General features: G+C 43.8%; 1 protein-coding gene across 1 annotated transcript; it reads left to right on the top strand.

Annotated features, from left to right (window-relative positions):
* The first annotated feature begins 5,797 nt into the window (after nucleotides 1-5,797).
* Nucleotides 5,798-16,718, top strand: LOC125738187 (calpain-2 catalytic subunit-like). The gene is made up of 21 exons (XM_049006880.1): nucleotides 5,798-6,121; nucleotides 7,248-7,317; nucleotides 9,013-9,131; nucleotides 10,473-10,606; nucleotides 10,941-11,109; nucleotides 11,454-11,537; nucleotides 11,705-11,790; nucleotides 12,063-12,131; nucleotides 12,249-12,409; nucleotides 13,523-13,692; nucleotides 13,979-13,990; nucleotides 14,271-14,482; nucleotides 14,642-14,678; nucleotides 14,759-14,824; nucleotides 14,995-15,052; nucleotides 15,146-15,210; nucleotides 15,441-15,509; nucleotides 15,742-15,820; nucleotides 15,900-16,016; nucleotides 16,284-16,342; nucleotides 16,497-16,718. Exons 1-21 carry the CDS (start codon nucleotides 5,885-5,887, stop codon nucleotides 16,518-16,520), a joined length of 2,097 nt encoding a protein of 698 aa, XP_048862837.1. The 5' UTR covers nucleotides 5,798-5,884; the 3' UTR covers nucleotides 16,521-16,718.
* Nucleotides 16,719-16,753: the final 35 nt, after the last annotated feature.

Here is a 16,753-nt window from a genome sequence, read left to right as displayed (position 1 = left end):
ATGCTGAGATGTTTCATGTCTGTTTCCATTTGCTTCGTTAAGCTCATCTCCCGTTGTTCTGTCGTCTTATGAATACCTACAGAAGTAAGTCGCATTACTGATATTTGTTTTCACTTGTGTTTCTGTGCACTTTTGGCATTGAAACAATCCCACAGTAACAGAAATGAATTACGTCGCTTAAATAGTGTGATTCTTGGATTAGGTTACCCTTTGTATTTGAACAGGTATTTTTTAATAACTGGGCCAGTATACATTGCTAAAGTACAACTCACAACCCTTCTGGGCAAACAGTGTTTTGTTGCCCCTGAATAATGACTTTGGAAATGTACTTTTAATATATAGGTATCAAGAGGAAGATTTGGCATTATAAAAAATATGATCTACATGTTTGCAGTTAGATGTTATCTGACAGATATTGTGGTGAAAGGTCGCTGATTAAAACTAGTGATGACAGTAATTTTTTACTGCTCCAATCCCAATAATAAAATTTTGATTGCTGATAATATGATTTTTCACCCCCTTTATCAACTACTAAGCATTAAATGAGATATTTCCATCCATCCATTTTCCAAACCGCTTATCCTACTGGGCCGCGGGGGGTCCGGAGCCTATCCCGGAAGCAATGGGCACGAGGCAGGGAACAACCCAGGATGGGGGGCCAGCCCATCGCAGGGCACACACACACACAATTCACTTCAATGAGATATTTGTATAAATAAATTTCAGTTCACATTACAAACTGTCTGCATTTAGTGCTGTAGCGGTATTTTTTGAGTTTACTAAGAACAGGAAAATGTACTCATCATGATACTTTAACAAAAGCTATGCCAGTATGTTACAGGAAGAAACTCACGGCCGTATCAAATTTAGTAAAGAAATCAGACATAAAGATGTCATTGTATACCTCCACTAACCATTTCTAATCAAAAAGGACACTTAAGGCTCCAGTACAAAATATATAATTGTGCACAGATAAAACTTTTAAGTAGTATTTACCAAACCTTAGAAAGAATACAGTTCTGAAGACGTCTCAGTATAAATTTTACTGTGTTCTGCCTGAAAAATCAGTACTAGCCTTACACACATTGCACTCTGCAGTTTTGCTTTTTTCTTCCTTCACTGTACAGTGCTTACTGCATTTCCACACAGCCAACATGACAACTCGCCCTTTGGTGTGCTGGGACATTAACAGTTTCCTTCCCTGTAACTAAAGGGCCTAAACCAACAGCTAAGAAACGACCCCATATCACTGTCCCTCCTTCTCCAGACTTTACAGTTGACACAATGCAGTGGAGCAGGTGACGTTCTCCATGGCATCTGCCAAACCCAGACTCGTCCATCAAACTGCCAGACAGAGAAGCGTGATTTGTCACTTTATAGAACATGCTTCCACTGCTCCAGAGTCCAGTGGCGGCCTGCTTTGCATCACTGCATCCGACACTTGCACTTGGTGATGTGAAGCTTGCATGCAGCTTCTCAGCCACAGAAGCCCCTGACGCACAGTTTATGTGCTGAGTTAATGCCAGAAGAAGTTTGGAACTGTGCAGTTATTGAGACAATAGAGTGTTGGCGACTTTTACACACTGTGCAGCTCAGCACTCAGCCGCTCTGTTACGTTACGCGGTCTGTCACTTTGTAGCTGAGTTTCAGTTTTTTTGAAACACTTCAAATTTGTGATAATACTACTTACAGTTGACCATGGAATATATCGCAGTGAAGAAATGTCATGAACTGACTTATTGCACAGGCGGCATCCTATGACAGCACCACGCTTGAATTCTCTGAGCTCTTCAGAATGACCGATTCTTTCACAAATGTTTGTAAACCTGATTGCATAAGTAGGTGCTTCATTTTATACAATGGCTTTGGGTCTGATTGAAACACCTCAATTCAATAATTAAGAGGTGTATCCTAATACTTTTGTCCATATAGTGTATCATATATAATAGTTAATGACTTGTTAAAAGTAATTAAATAGCATCTGTAATATTATCTTACCACTCACAATGGAGGACACCACGATCGTAGATTATAGTTATGACATCAAGTCAGGAAAATCGAGGCACTGAATTTCTGCACAAGTTTCTGAGCAGAAAATCCAACTTGACTTTAAAGTTTAAATCTCTGACAGAAAATCTGATTGGTGCCCATCTAACTGCCCGTCCATCAATATCCACGGCAGCATTTTTTGGCCCAATTCTGTGCCATTTCTAGTTCAAATCCTGCAGATAGCAGAATGATTTCACCACTGGGCTCTTACAAATAATACAAAATAAATAAAAGCCACTAAATTTATGTTAAATATAACCCCTTTTAAACGTTTATGCTGCGGTGCCCATATTTGTGCCGAGAGGTTAAGATTTTCAGGTGCAATAATGACTGAAGCATCCTGAAGCCAGAGTGCTGTAGATCTATCCGGGGGCGTCACACTTGGACAAGAGTTATGGTGGCATCTCGAGAGATCGTGCATGTTGACAATGAATAGAAGAAGTGTTTTGTAATAAAAGCCAAAGCAGGACATACCTGTAGCCAAAAGTCACATAATTATGGATGCTCTGTATCCGCTGTTAAGTGACATCGACATACGGCTTCTATTGAAGCCCTCTATTTTTCAAACAGCCATTCCTGCTCTGTTCCACAAAACCAGTCAAACCGGTTGTCATCCACCTGCAACTCAGTGCTGTTTGATACCGACATCAGGACACTCACAGGTTTCCTGGTGCTCAAGCTTGACTGCAAACTGAAAAACATACCCAGATGACGCACCCATGTCCCCTTTATAGTGCTGTCATAATATGACCACCATCCCGTGATAACAATGACATCCATTCATTGAAAGATTTCAGTGGATTGTTTGCTGTTAATATGTTGAACATTCTCTGAATATGCTGGTTGCCAATGGGCAGCATGCCGCTCCATTTGTTAAGCTCATTACTGATGTGTAACGCTTTCCGGTACTTCATGGTATACTTTGTTACGTACAGGGATGGTTGGTGATCCACAATGCAGCTTTCAGACATGGGGAACTTCATTTCAAACCTAACTCAAAACAATCAAAAACGAAAGAGATGGGTTTAGACAAAAGGGGCAAGTAATTCTTCAAGTAACAAAGACTTAAAACACAAGATACAAAAGTGATCCAGAACTGGACATTCAACTTGGCACATCTAACATCAAACATTTTCAATAGCTGAAAGGGGAATATATATATATATATATATATATATATATATATATATATATATATATATATATATATATATATAGACAGACTGACACACACACACATGCACATACACAGGTTTATAATTATATCTTTGCACCTCCATTCATTTCTGTGGGGAAAATTCTAATCCAAACATGACGACCTTAACCCCTGCCCAGCCATAACCCAGACCATAAGTAACCGCACCACAAAATACGAGACGTTTTTACTTTTTTGATTGCATTCACAGATCTTTGTGGGGACCAGAAAAATGGTCCCCACAATGTCAACAGTCTTTTTTACCAGATTGTGGAGTACATTTGGTCCCCCACAATAAAATATAAAACTAATCCACACACACACAAATAACGAGTCCTAGACAGGGGGCAGGTGTGGACCATTAACAATTACCCAAAAAACTAGGGAATAGGAGACCAGGAAATACAAAGAATACAGGATGTACATATAACTATGACACAGGGGTAAATGTTCAGCTAAAGCACAGATGAAGTTAACCAAGAAGTCATTAAGGGCTTAACCAGAGTGCACAAACACAAGGAACATGATTTACACATAAGGGTAACAAAATCCAGGGACAAAAATAAATGGAAGTCCAATGTTGTTCAGCTCCAGATGGTCTGGCCTAAATGTTTATCAGCTACAACCTCAGCCCATTCAGTTACATGGCGGCCCACGAACAGGGTGAACTGTGGAGACTGTGACTGGGGATACACCTAAAGGAACACAAGGAGCCAACTGGGATGACCAGTGGCACCCGCTGGCCAAATAGGGAACTACAACACAGGGAGAAAACCAAGAAATGAGCTAGAGTTATGGACACTAGGTAAGATCAACAGCATGTGTTGGTCATCAGGGGGAATAGGGAACTTAGGGAAATGAAGGACAGACCAGGACAAGACAGGATCTGATCCTGACACACTTCAATACTCAGATGAAGAAAGCACAGGGCTTTTCCATGTGACTGCGCTCTTGAACACTTTGAAAACCCCAAAACTCACTGCATTGCTCAAAACAGTTTAATACTGTAGTGACTGTGGGGGCGGGGCTGCGCCCTCATTGGCTGCTTCCGCGCTGCCCGCGCGGAGCATCATGGGAGTTCGGGGTTTGGGAGCGGGTTAGCACTATATTGTTCCAGTATTGTGCTATGTTGTTCTGGGGTCAAGGGCATGAGGTCATTGTGTGCTATTGTGATGGGTTCTGGCACTTTTGAGGCTGCCTGCCTGGGGAGCCACGCCTCACCGTCCTCGTGAAGCAGAGTCTGGTTAATGACAGTGGGCGCGGCTCGCTCCTTAAGGGGAGGGCTCCCTCATGAGGTAAATCAGGCAGTGTAACCTCCAAACGCAAGAGAGCACACAGGTTCCTTTAGCCTTGTTCAAGGCTGGAAAATAAAGGGTTGGACGTGTTCCAAATTGTACTTGAACTCCTTGTGTCGAGCCTTCTTTTCCATAGTGGACTTGGTCTCCCTCAAGTTCACTACAATACGTTTTAGTCTGAAGACAGATTATGCAGCAGTAGTTGATATGGAAATCAATTACCAGACATTATTCTCATAACATTAGACAGTTTCGAAGTTGCCAAAAAAAAAGATTTAAAACATAAAGTTACTTGGTTCCTCCGTCATAATATCAATTTTCTACTTTCGTGAAATAATAAAAATGTACTTATATTATATTATGTGCTTATATTATTTTCAACGACCAGTTCTCATCAATTTTGATAACTCAAGAAAAGTGACGTAGGTTGTTTTTCAATGTCAACGTTGTGCAGATTAAACTGTGGTTTTGTACGTCCCCCTAGTGGCATAATGTATTAATACAGTTACAATCTCTACCGCAAACTTCTTGTCAGCGTGGCACAAGTGCGGCACACAAACTTCCTTTAACCGGTTAATCAGACATCACACGTATTAAAATTAATCTTGCCTAGTGATGTAATAATCAGTCTTTAATACATCTCAGTTTTTTTATTTTTGTGCGGCTGTTCCTTTAGGCGTCAGCGAAAACAAGCTTAAGTTGTTCAGCTCCAGTTCCCAAACGTTTGCAGCGTGTCGTTAAAAGAGGGGATGCAGCACAGTGGGAAACACGCCCCTGTCCCAACGTTTTTGAAAGATGTTGATGGTATCAAAATCAAATAGAGCGTATATTTCTTATAAAATAATTACATTTCTCAGTTTCAACATTTGATATGTTGTCTTCGTTCTGTTTTCAATTAAATATGAGTTTGTATGATTTGTAAGTCATTGCATTCTGTTTTATTTACATTTTATACAGCGTCATAACTTTTTGGAAACGCGGTTGGACATTTCATTTTATCTGAAAAACTCTTAAAACATTTCACATAATGGCCGTTCATCTAACTAGAGAAACGTGGAAGAAACGCGTTTGCTATTCGCTGGCAGTGACGACTTATGAAGGCTATAAAATCGTTTTTTCTTTTTTTTGCCATGACACATTAGTTTAACGTTAAACAAAAAGATAAAAGTCACGTTTGACAAATTACGTTTGATAAACTGCTCTTTTGAGTAGATGTTTTGAGCTGTACTTTTTTGCGAGGATGTTGACCACGCCTAAGAAAAATCGAGGGCGGAGAAAGAATGTAACTTTTATTGGAGGAACAAACCCGAAGCTGCGTACTGGGCTGCAGAACCGCGGAACCGTCATGTCTGGGGTGGCATCTAACCTGGCCAAGAAGAGGGCACTGGCCGCCGGCTTCGGCTCCAACGCCAATGCCATCAAATACATCGGCCAAGACTTCGAGGGGCTGCGGGCCGAGAGCCTCAGCAGGGGGGCACTTTTTTGCGATCCGACCTTCCCGGCCGCGCCGGAGTCGCTGGGCTTCAAGGAACTTGGGCCATCCTCGTCGAAAACCAGGGGGGTGCAATGGAAGAGACCAGGAGTGAGTTACTTCGTATTACTTTACTTTATAGATGATACAGTCACTATATCCTATTATGAATCCAATAATTTTATGATAGCGCACATATATATAGAATGTTAATGAACTTTATAGAAAAGCAAAATTGTCATTATAACTACAATCTGATGATGATGATGATTTTGATGATGATGATGATCTTCAACTTGAATCCCAGCGCTTTTGTCGCGTAAAAAGTTTACAGGACGAAGCCTTAGGGTTTTGCGGTTTGTAGACATGAACATCACTCACGGTTTTATGACGGGCGGGACACATGACTCACAGAAGTATGTGTTTTAAATTTCATTTGCTCTTGATTCGCCGTAATTTTATCAAAAAATCGTAACCTCTATGTTTATGTACGATAAAGCGAAAAATAACAAACACGACTTAAATACATAAAGACAATGAGAAACAGGAAGTCTGTTACTACTAAAAAACTGCTTTAGGCGTTTTTATTCAACTGTCAAATAGATAAATAGATAGTCTGCTCTGGAGTTGCGCTGTTAATACAAGCACTGGTGTTGTGCCAGTCAGTTTAGTTAGACACGTGCCTATCCAATATTATGCAAAAATGTAACGTATAAATTAATCATTCGCTCATCACTACCGAGAATCCTACGCGTAATTAACCAGGACCCACCTCTCAGCTACGTAGCTAAACAAGGTTACCTGGACATGTTTGTATGTATGATACTTATATAAAGTTTCAAGAACTGTAATATCTTAGTATTATTAGAAACTTGTGCAGAAATTCAGTGCCTCGAGTATTTTTATGTCTTATTTGCGGTTTTGAAATGGTGCCGATCCACAAATTCGGCTTGCACAACGCCGCTGAGTACAAGTACTTGCATGCTACTTGCAGGCATATGAAAGCATTTCAGTCGGTTCTGCTGCCTTTGATGAGATTTTATACTGTGTTGTTCTCAAAAAAATGAGCTGTTAAGTGTCTGCATTTTAAATTGCATTGGTGTTAACAGTGCGTCAAAAACTGATGGTTTTAAGCTCAATTGTTTGAATACTTACTGTTCTCACCAGTTTTTTTTAAAGGTTTTTAACATCTTGTCTCACTGTTTTCACTGCAGTTATTATTATTATTTTTTTGTAGGAATTATGCAGAAATCCACAGTTTATCGTCGGTGGAGCTACCAGAACCGATATTTGCCAAGGGGCCCTCGGTAAGTTGGTGGAAAATAGCTGTCCCACCCTCGGTCAGTCGGTGAAAATGAACCGGCCCCTGCAGTTTGAACACCCAGGTGACATGGATAGATCCGCACACACCCTGAAAAAGAGGCTTTTCTGTACAGCTTAAACCAGGAAACGTGACGAACACTGAGACTAGGCAAACATGGCTGATTATACTGCAAATAGTCTCATTCATGTTGTGTTCTTAAAGGTAAACACACACGTCATTTTTGTGGTTTTTACAGAAAAATGCAGGCAGTACCATTCAACTTTAAAATTACTCGATATTCTCAACATGTCTGATAAAAATAAAAGTCATGTGTGTGGAAACGGGTCAGACAGGTACCTAATGAATAAATGACACTAGACCACAATGCTTAGTTACCGTGTGGACAGGCAGGAGTAGGGGGTAGTAGGGGGGGTTTTACGTTGCAGGTATGCAGTAGGTAAAGCCTCTACTGGAGTGATTATTGGGTATTTTGGAAGTATCAGCTTGTTCTGTTTTGGTTCGACAGAGAATATACTATAAATAAATACACTATGGTCCAATTGACACCAACGGTTTGACTCATAAGTTGAAAAACCAGTGGAATTTAGCACTACAAATTAGGCAATGAACAGAGGCATCCTGAAGTCACATGGGACCCGTATGTCCGTGATGAGAAGCCCTTCTGTAGCAGATGTGGGCCTGACTCTGCACTGTTTATAGCAGGCTGGGTGTGGAGTGGACGTGAAGGTTTTGGTGATGAATTAAAGACATGGAACAGGGTGAAGACTATGGATTCGTATCAGGAGTGTCAGTTTTGTACACTTCAGTGAATGCGGATTGGTTAATCTGTATGTATGGTGCATGAAATCAAGCTTTATTTGCACAAGTTTGTTACAATGTTTTTTTATTTTGCATATTCCAAATTATCTCCTTTATAATCCATAAGTACACACATATATAGGGGTGATAATGAGGCCTGGGGTCAGAGTACAGGGACAGCTGTCATCCAGCACCCCAGGGGCATTTATTTTGGGGGGGGTGGGGGTGGGGGTTAAGCACCTTGCTTACACAGAGGCCCAACCTACTGAGCCACCCCCATGTTTTCCATATACCCCCCTAACATTGTGTATCGTGCTGGATAAGATGAGTGGGTGGACATTCCTTACTTGTAATTATCTTGTGTTCATACCAACAGCGAGGAACCAGTTTAGGTGAGACATTGATTTGTTTGGAACTGAGCTTTAAGATGAAATAACAAAAGACTTTTGCACGACTGAGCACTGTTGAAACCCTGTAAGCAACAGTACTGCATTCTCCATCTGCTGCATAATCGCATAGACAGTGCTAACAGCTTGTTTAACTACAGAGTATTTTTATTTTAGCTTCCTGGTTGCCGTTATAGCCTGGTGTTGAAAAGCCATGGTCATGTTAGCTACATAACACTAGGCAAGACTCAACTAGCCCTGTCTTATATGACACATTAAACTACTTGCTATTTTGTCATTTCTGTAAATTAAACTAGTGGTGCATAAGACCCCAGGAGTCTTTATTTCGCTCAGCGTTGGAATCGGGCTCCACTCATTGCTGCTTGTTGAGTTTGAGGTTTGGAGATTGTAGGTTTTGTAGTTGTGGAGCAGCGACCTTCAGCAGTGGCAGTAGGGCGGCGCTGTTCGCCTGACGCTCCTTCCGTGCCCCTCAGGTGACTGCTGGCTTTTGGCTGCCATCGCTTCCTTGACCCTCAACGAAGACGTGTTGGCCAGAGTGGTCCCCAGCGGGCAGGACTTCACGGACAGATATGCCGGCATCTTCCACTTCCAGGTGAACACTGCAAGCTGGGCGTCCCTGGAGCTCAACCCAGCAAACCACAAGAAGAACCTCTGCTCTTCACAAAGACCCACAGCTCATGTCCTACTTCCTCAGTTGTTGTGCCTCTTGTGTTGCTATGTGTCTGTTGCTAAGTACTGGCTTGTCTGACCGGTTATGACTGAATATGGAGACTATATATTAATAGTTTGCAGTTTGATAGGTAATTGTATTGATAATGATAATGATAATAATAATAATAGTAATGATGATGATCAGGATTGTTACAGTTATGTTCTCTGTTCTGGAGCAAAATGATTTGCTGGAGTGAGAAGAAGTACGTAAGAGGAAACAGACAGAGGAGAGTCATTAAAATGACTCATGTGTGCCATAAATTTTTCCTGATTTACAGCTGAGCCGATTGTCTGACTTTCAATCCTCACGTAATTTGAGTCAGTGGACAATAGGTGGGCGTGTTAACCAAGGGGAATGCCCTCCCTCTCCTGAGGCAGAATGCCTTTGGAATTGGAGTGGAGTCATTTGTCTTGATATTTTCAATTTCTTAACTACCATTATTAGTGTGATTATCGATGTTATTCTGTTATTGTTGCATTGTTTATTGTTTGGAGTCACATCTGTGCTAACAACTGGTGCAGTAGGATTAAGTGAAACTAAGTTTCTGTGTTTTGTCTTATTAAGGATATATGTGCTTGACGTAGGAACACAATGGGCGGGAGCAGCCCCCGTGTGATGCGGTTTAGTCTGGTTCAGGGAGGTAGTCACACCAGTCTTGCATGTCGGCATGGCAAGATGCAGCAACTTAAGCATATTTGCCCCCCCACCCCCACTCCAGTCAGGCTGTATTGTTTGTCTGGGTGCGGTGGAAGGAAATCATTTAAAGTAGGAATTCCGCTTGAATCCAAATTTCGATAAGCAAATCAGAGAGAGGTGAGACTGATCCGCCAGTGTTGTCTCCAGCCTGCAGGGTGAAGCGTCTCGGTGTGAGAGGTTCCGCCTGCGGCTTTTCTGCACATTCAGCGATGGTGGTTAAGCGTCTGCTTCCATTTGCGAGTGTTTTCAGTTTCATTAGGTCTTTCTGGGCGGAGCTATTTTTACTGATTCTCATTATTACGTTATTTTGGAGAAAAGCATCGGCTCGATAAATGTAAAAAAAAAAAAAAAACATACCAGGTTATCTTCCACCCTCCCTGGCAAAAGCAGACTGTCGTCGAGGGGTTTCATGCTGCAGATGCGTGTTTTTAGCGCTGTGCCGTTTAGAAACCTGGCGGCGGGAGAGCGTGACGCCGCCTGAGCTTTTATCTGCTCGTCAGCTGCTTTGTGTCTGACTGCCCGCAGTTCTGGCAGTTCGGCGAGTGGGTGGACGTGGTGATCGACGACCGGCTGCCCACCAGGGATGGGGAGCTGCTGTTCGTGCACTCGGCCGAGGGCTCAGAGTTCTGGAGCGCCCTGCTGGAGAAGGCCTACGCCAAGTGAGTCAGGCCGTTTACTCGCTGATTTGGAAAAACCTTTGAAATCAAACCTGCATTTCCTCTTTCACTTCTCTTGTATCTTTACGTTTTTGTCATAGCGATGTATCATTTGCACATGTCTATATCTTGTAAAATGATTTAGAATTTTATTACAGATTTGTTATATATATATTTTATATATATATATTATATAAATTATCGTTTGTTGTATTAATCCTCTACTGTGCTACCTGACAAAGGAATATCCCTTCACGAGGATCAGTGAAGTTCTGTCTATTCTATCTTCTAAGCTTGAAGTCCATCCTGCTCTTTCCTCTGTGCTTCTGCTTCGCAGGGTGAATGGGAGCTATGAGGCCTTGTCCGGCGGCTCCACCACCGAAGGCTTTGAGGATTTCACTGGGGGCATCGCAGAGAGTTACGAGCTGAGCAAGGCTCCTTCCAACATGTTCCAGATCATCCGGAAGGCCCTGGATGCCGGCTCGCTGCTGGGCTGCTCCATCGACGTACGCGTCCGCCATCGCGCTCCTGCGAATTCCCCGTAAAAATTAGCTGGCAGATTAAACCCATAGATGGTAAACACGTCCTTGCATGCTCAGACCAGCAGAGCACTCACAGAATGATCTTGGATCACAGTAGCGGCGAGTCAGAATCCCGCCAGCAATGATAAAATGTCTGTTTTCAATTAGCGTGGTACATTAAAGAGAGTTTTTTTTTTTTGAGTGGAAGAGTTTGGCAAAATATACAGATGCAACCGACATGGTACAATATCAGCTAAATGAACACGGACAAATGGTGGAACCCCTGCAAAGTGCTCAGAATGACTGGGTGGTGACTTCTGTTCTTCCAGATTACCAGCGCTGCTGACTCGGAAGCTATCACCAACCAGAAGCTGGTTAAGGGCCATGCCTACTCCCTGACAGGGGCCATCGAGGTGAAGAGTACTTGCTTTCTCTAATTCCGCATGACATCAGTCATTTGACATATACCAGCACGAACTGGAACCTTCCACGGACTCATAGCAGTAACCCGGGCGACTAGGTAGATCCTCCTGGGTGTTGTGGATGGATGTTAACTGTAGATGGCGAATTCCTCTCGCAGGTGAACTACCGTGGACGTCTGGAAAAGCTGGTCCGCATAAGGAACCCCTGGGGGCAGGTGGAGTGGACGGGGGCTTGGAGCGACAAGTGAGTGGGCAGGATGGGTGGGAGCAGCACAAAGGAGCCAGATTTCACCTTTGACCCCACAACCTTAAGGGTTTAATAGAGGGACAGGCTCGCCCAGTCTGCAGTCAAACGCAGCTGCCAAGGCTGTGTGACTACACTCACCTGAGTGGGCGGCTTTAAAGAGCGAGGAAATCCTGCGCTTTACCCCATTAGGATGCCATTCCTGAGTGTCACTCTAATCCGATATTTGGATGTCAGGACTTCTTTGTCTTTCATTCCTTCTCCATCTCCAGCTCCGCCGAGTGGAATTCCGTGACTCCCTCGGAGCGTCAGAACGTAAAAGCCGACGACGGAGAGTTTTGGTATGAAAACCGGCCTTTTCAAGCTTCATTCAGACAATTATGTTGAACATTAGAATTCTGAATGTCAGGTCTGTAGAACATAGTAAACACAGCCGTCCATTCTCTTATTGTCGCTAGGATGTCCTTTACTGACTTCCTACGGCATTACTCTCGACTGGAGGTCTGCACCCTGACCCCGGACACATTGACGAGTGACAAGTTCAAGTATTGGAGCATGACGAAGTTTGACGGTGCCTGGAGGAGGGGCTCCACGGCAGGAGGGTGCCGGAACAATCCCTGTGAGTCTGCAGTAAACACTCTGCTTAGTCCTAGTAAGCCTAGCCCAGTCCCAGCAAGCCCCGTTCAGTCACAGCAAGCCCCACCCAGTCCTAGCAAGCCCCACCCAATCCCAATAAGCCCCACCCAGTCCCGGCAAGCCCCACCCAATCCCTGTAAGCTTAGCCCAGTCACAGCAAGCCCCATTCAGTCACAGCAAGCCCCACCCAGTCCCAGCAAGCCCCACCCAATCCCAGTAAGCCTAGCCGAGTCCCAGCAAGCCCCACCCAATCGCAATAAGCCCCACCCAGTCCCGGCAAGCCCCGCCCAGGCACAGCAGGCCCTGCACTGCCCTGCCCATACCCCTCACACCACAAACTCATTCAGCATAATGCCGTAGCTCACATCACCACAAACATACCCCACACATTTCACTCCCTCTAGCATCCATGCCGTACCCCCACCTTAACCCTAACCGTCGTCTGGCCTAGCTACCCCTCACCCTAAGCCTTCCCCCCATCTCTCCTGGGCTTGATCATCACAGTGGCATGTTCTAGTCCAGTACTGGCATTGCTCTGAAGCTTGTTCCCTCAGCTCATCCGTACAGGAAATAACAGCCACACTGGGGCACCATTTTCCCATGTTAATGAATAAGTGGTATCAGTGATGGCTGAGAGATATTTAGCATATTAATTTAGTGATATATTTCAAAGAGAAAGTGTCTTCTCAGTGTCCTCATAACCGGAAGCTAAACATGGGGAGCTTTTTGTATGGTGTCAGTTTGTTTATGAATTTCTGAGATTAAAAGTCATCAGTTATATTAAGAGGCAGTAGAAAGTCCTCACAATAGCTATCTGGGGTGGTGGGATGCTCAACAAGTGAGAGATCTATGCCCCTATCCGCAAGGTCATGGGTTTGAAACCTATGGTGCCCAAGAGTAGTCATGTCAATTTTGGGCCCTTGAGCAAGGCCTCCAGCCCCAACCACTCCAGGGACTGCTGACCCTGTGCTTAGACCTCCAAAAAAACACCATCCTTTATCAAGCGCAAGATGGAGTACATGAAAGCCAAGCAGCTTGTCCTTCATTTCATGCCAGTGGCCCAGTTTCTCATGTCTGACCACTTCTCCCTCCACAGATACATTCTGGATGAATCCGCAGTTCCGGATCAAGCTGGACGAGCAGGACGACGACCCGGGCGATAACGAAATGGGCTGCAGCTTCGTGGTGGGACTGATCCAGAAGAACCGGCGGCAGCTGAGAAAGACGGGCGAAGACATGCACACCATCGGCTTTGCCATCTATGAGGTGAGCAGATCTCCGGTGTGATGGGCCAGAGGCTTCAAGGCTCCCATCTTGGTGCCCCCTACTGGACGGTGGTCAAATTGTCACCAATCAAAACTGAGTCTTTGTAAATGAAAATCAATATTACTGCGCATTTTCAGTTGTACATGTTGTGGAAGAACTGGGGAAGAAAAAGATTTTACTAGTCAATAGTTAAGGGACTAAGGGATTTCATGTAGACCCAGTGAATGTTGGATACCTTCATGACAGATTGCATTTGTTTATGTTATATGTTTTGTTTTCATTGCAGATTCCCTCTCAGGTGAGCATCCCATTGACGCTGTCGAATCTCAAGGTCGTATGAACATGGCGGCATTCCGGTGAATCGTAATTGTGATTGTGTGGTAGCTTTGATAAGCGAATCCTCATTCTGCTTCACAATGCACTGCTAGGTTTACCGTTTTTATTAATCTTATACGGCTGTCCTGTTGTAAATAAGGCAGGCAGCCTTTCCGTAACCTGTCCTCTGAGAGTTGCACTTAACAGGAAGTGTCTGGCAGCGATCCCGCCCCTCTGACTTGATTGGTTTTGTGCCCTGTCAGTTCCGTGGCCAGACTGAGGTCCACCTGGACAAGAACTACTTCCTGACACACGCGCAGACGGCCCGTTCAGAGACCTTCATCAACCTGCGAGAGGTGAGCTCACGCTTCAAGCTGCCCCCCGGCGAGTACCTCATCGTGCCCTCCACCTTCGAGGCCAACAAGAACGGGGACTTCTGCCTGCGCGTCTTCTCCGAGAAGCAGAGCGAAGCACAGTGAGATTTCTCCCCCCCACTCATTCATCTATCTCAGTATTTTCCTTCTTATTGACTGTTTTACTTACAATTCTGCAGTCCATGTCTATTTTATTTTGCACATTTAGGGTGGGGTTAATTGTTTTGATATTTCAAAGCCTTTTTCTCCCCCTTATTCAGGTTGTGTGAGGATCCAGTAGAAGCAAACGTTGAAGATGTAAGAAGTCTGTATGTTATGTATTTTTTCATTATAACCCCACATTCTTGGTACTGTAACTTTTTTTTTTCCTGTTTCAGGACACAGTATCTGAGGAGGAGGTTGACGCAGGATTTAGGGGCATGTTTCTGAAACTGGCTGGACCTGTAAGTATTGCTTATTGGCCAAAACATCCTTCTAATGAATTGTACCACCCGGTCAGTTTGGTTGAGCATTTGTTTTAAGTCACGTTAGAATCTCGTATGCCATGAAATGGCTGTGTTTACGACTGTTCGATTTGCTGCTTTGCTAACCAGCTGTCATCCTATATTTACAGGACAGGGAGATCTCTGTCACAGAGCTGCAGACCATTTTAAATAAAGTTGTTGCCAAACGTAAGCTGATCTCTTATGATATACAAAAAAAAAAACAACTGGATGTTTTCTTGAGTTGCCAAGTAACAGCGGTCTGTTGTCATTTTGTCACAGGCACCGACATAAAAACCGATGGCTTCAGTGTGGACACTTGTCGGATCATGGTCCATCTCATGGATGTATCTTTCAGTAATCTGCATAGCATCAGTACATTGCTTTGACAGCTTCTCAGCGTGGCCATGAACTCAGCCGATATCATCACATATATGCAGTGAGAGATAGAGATCATCCACACTCCAGTATGGTCTGCTGACTGTTTTGTTCAGATCTGTTGTTTCTTTACCTAAATGCAAGGGGGGGGCAATTTCAGACCATCCTAGTATCCCAGTTTTCCTTGACTGAGGAGCAGGACAGCGGGAATGGCAAACTTGGAATGGGAGAGTTTGCCTCGCTGTGGAAGAAGGTCCAGAAATTTCTGGTAAAATACTCATGACCCATAAACACTGGCTGTGGTGCTGAAATGAATCCACTGCAGCATGACTCACTAGACAAAATACCTACTATACAATTTTATTTTGACCCATTAGAGACCTGTTGTATACTTAGATTAGATATAGGTTTTCTACAGCCAGTATTTACTGTGAGGCCAGTAGTTGTGCTCACAGGTCCACAGGCTGTCCCTGAATCTGAACACACGTCTCTCGTTCTAGGCAATCTACAAGAAGAATGACACAGATGGATCTGGGACTATGAGTACTCCAGAGATGCGCATGGCCCTGAAGGAAGTTGGTATGTGAAGGATCATGGCTGGCCACACCTCCCCCCCAGCCCCCCCCAGGGCCTTCACCGGTCTCTCTCTCACTCACAGGCTTCAGCCTGAACAATGAAATCCATCTGATCCTTGGAGCTCGTTACAGCAACCCGGACATGACCATCGACTTTGACAACTTTGTCGGCTGCCTGATTCGCCTGGAGCTGATGTTTAGTAAGTTCCCTGACAAACGCGAGTTCCTGGATTTCAGGAAGTGGCCACATCCAAGACCAGACATCAGTTTACCGCTGGGTGATCGTTCTGCATGTTGCCAAATGATGCAACAACTAGGACACTGACATTCCTGATTATCAAATGTCATTCTACTTTGAGCTGTGCTGATGAATATTTACAAAAAGGACTTTTTGTTGTTATGAACAGACCACGGCTACAAGACTGCAGGTTTGACAGATAGCTTGAAATCTCTTTCCTTTCATGTAGAAATCTTCCGGAATCTGGACATGGATAAGACCGGCTCCATAGAGCTGGACTTCAACCAGGTGAGACTGCATCCGACTCGAGACAGAACCCAGTGCTAGCATGTAGACGGCACAATCAGCCTCTTATTACCTTTAATCGTGCTCCATGACAACAGTAGCCCTTGGCGACACCGATATCACAGTTGTGATGTTTCTTCTTCTTCTTCTTTTCCAGTGGCTGTCATTCGCTATGATCTAGACGAGCTTCACATATGTACTCACCAGGAACCATTCACCAAAAAACACTTAATTCTCATTGATTTGAAATGCTATTACATTTATGTTTTATTTCATACTATAATATATTGTACAATTATTGATTTTCGTTTCGTCTGCTGGTTCTTCTGTTGTGACGTAGTATGGAACGAGCTACAGCAATAAATGTCAGAAATGGTCATTCTGTGTCGTGTTTTGATTTTTTTTTCTTTTTTG

This window comes from Brienomyrus brachyistius, chromosome 3 (assembly GCF_023856365.1).
Source record: "Brienomyrus brachyistius isolate T26 chromosome 3, BBRACH_0.4, whole genome shotgun sequence".
NCBI lineage: Eukaryota > Metazoa > Chordata > Actinopteri > Osteoglossiformes > Mormyridae > Brienomyrus > Brienomyrus brachyistius.
Note: the sequence above shows the minus strand (reverse complement) of the source record. Positions and strands in the feature narration are given on the sequence as shown.

What these genes read in the sequence shown, in the direction of transcription:
- LOC125738187 (XM_049006880.1), top strand. Translation starts at nt 5,885, where the DNA reads ATGTCTGGGGTGGCATCTAACCTGGCCAAGAAGAGGGCACTGGCCGCC. An exon ending in CCCTGACAGGGGCCATCGAG is followed by an intron (nt 11,538 to 11,704) that starts GTGAAGAGTACT and finishes TTCCTCTCGCAG; the next exon opens with GTGAACTACCGTGGACGTCT. An exon ending in TCGCCTGGAGCTGATGTTTA is followed by an intron (nt 16,017 to 16,283) that starts GTAAGTTCCCTG and finishes CCTTTCATGTAG; the next exon opens with AAATCTTCCGGAATCTGGAC.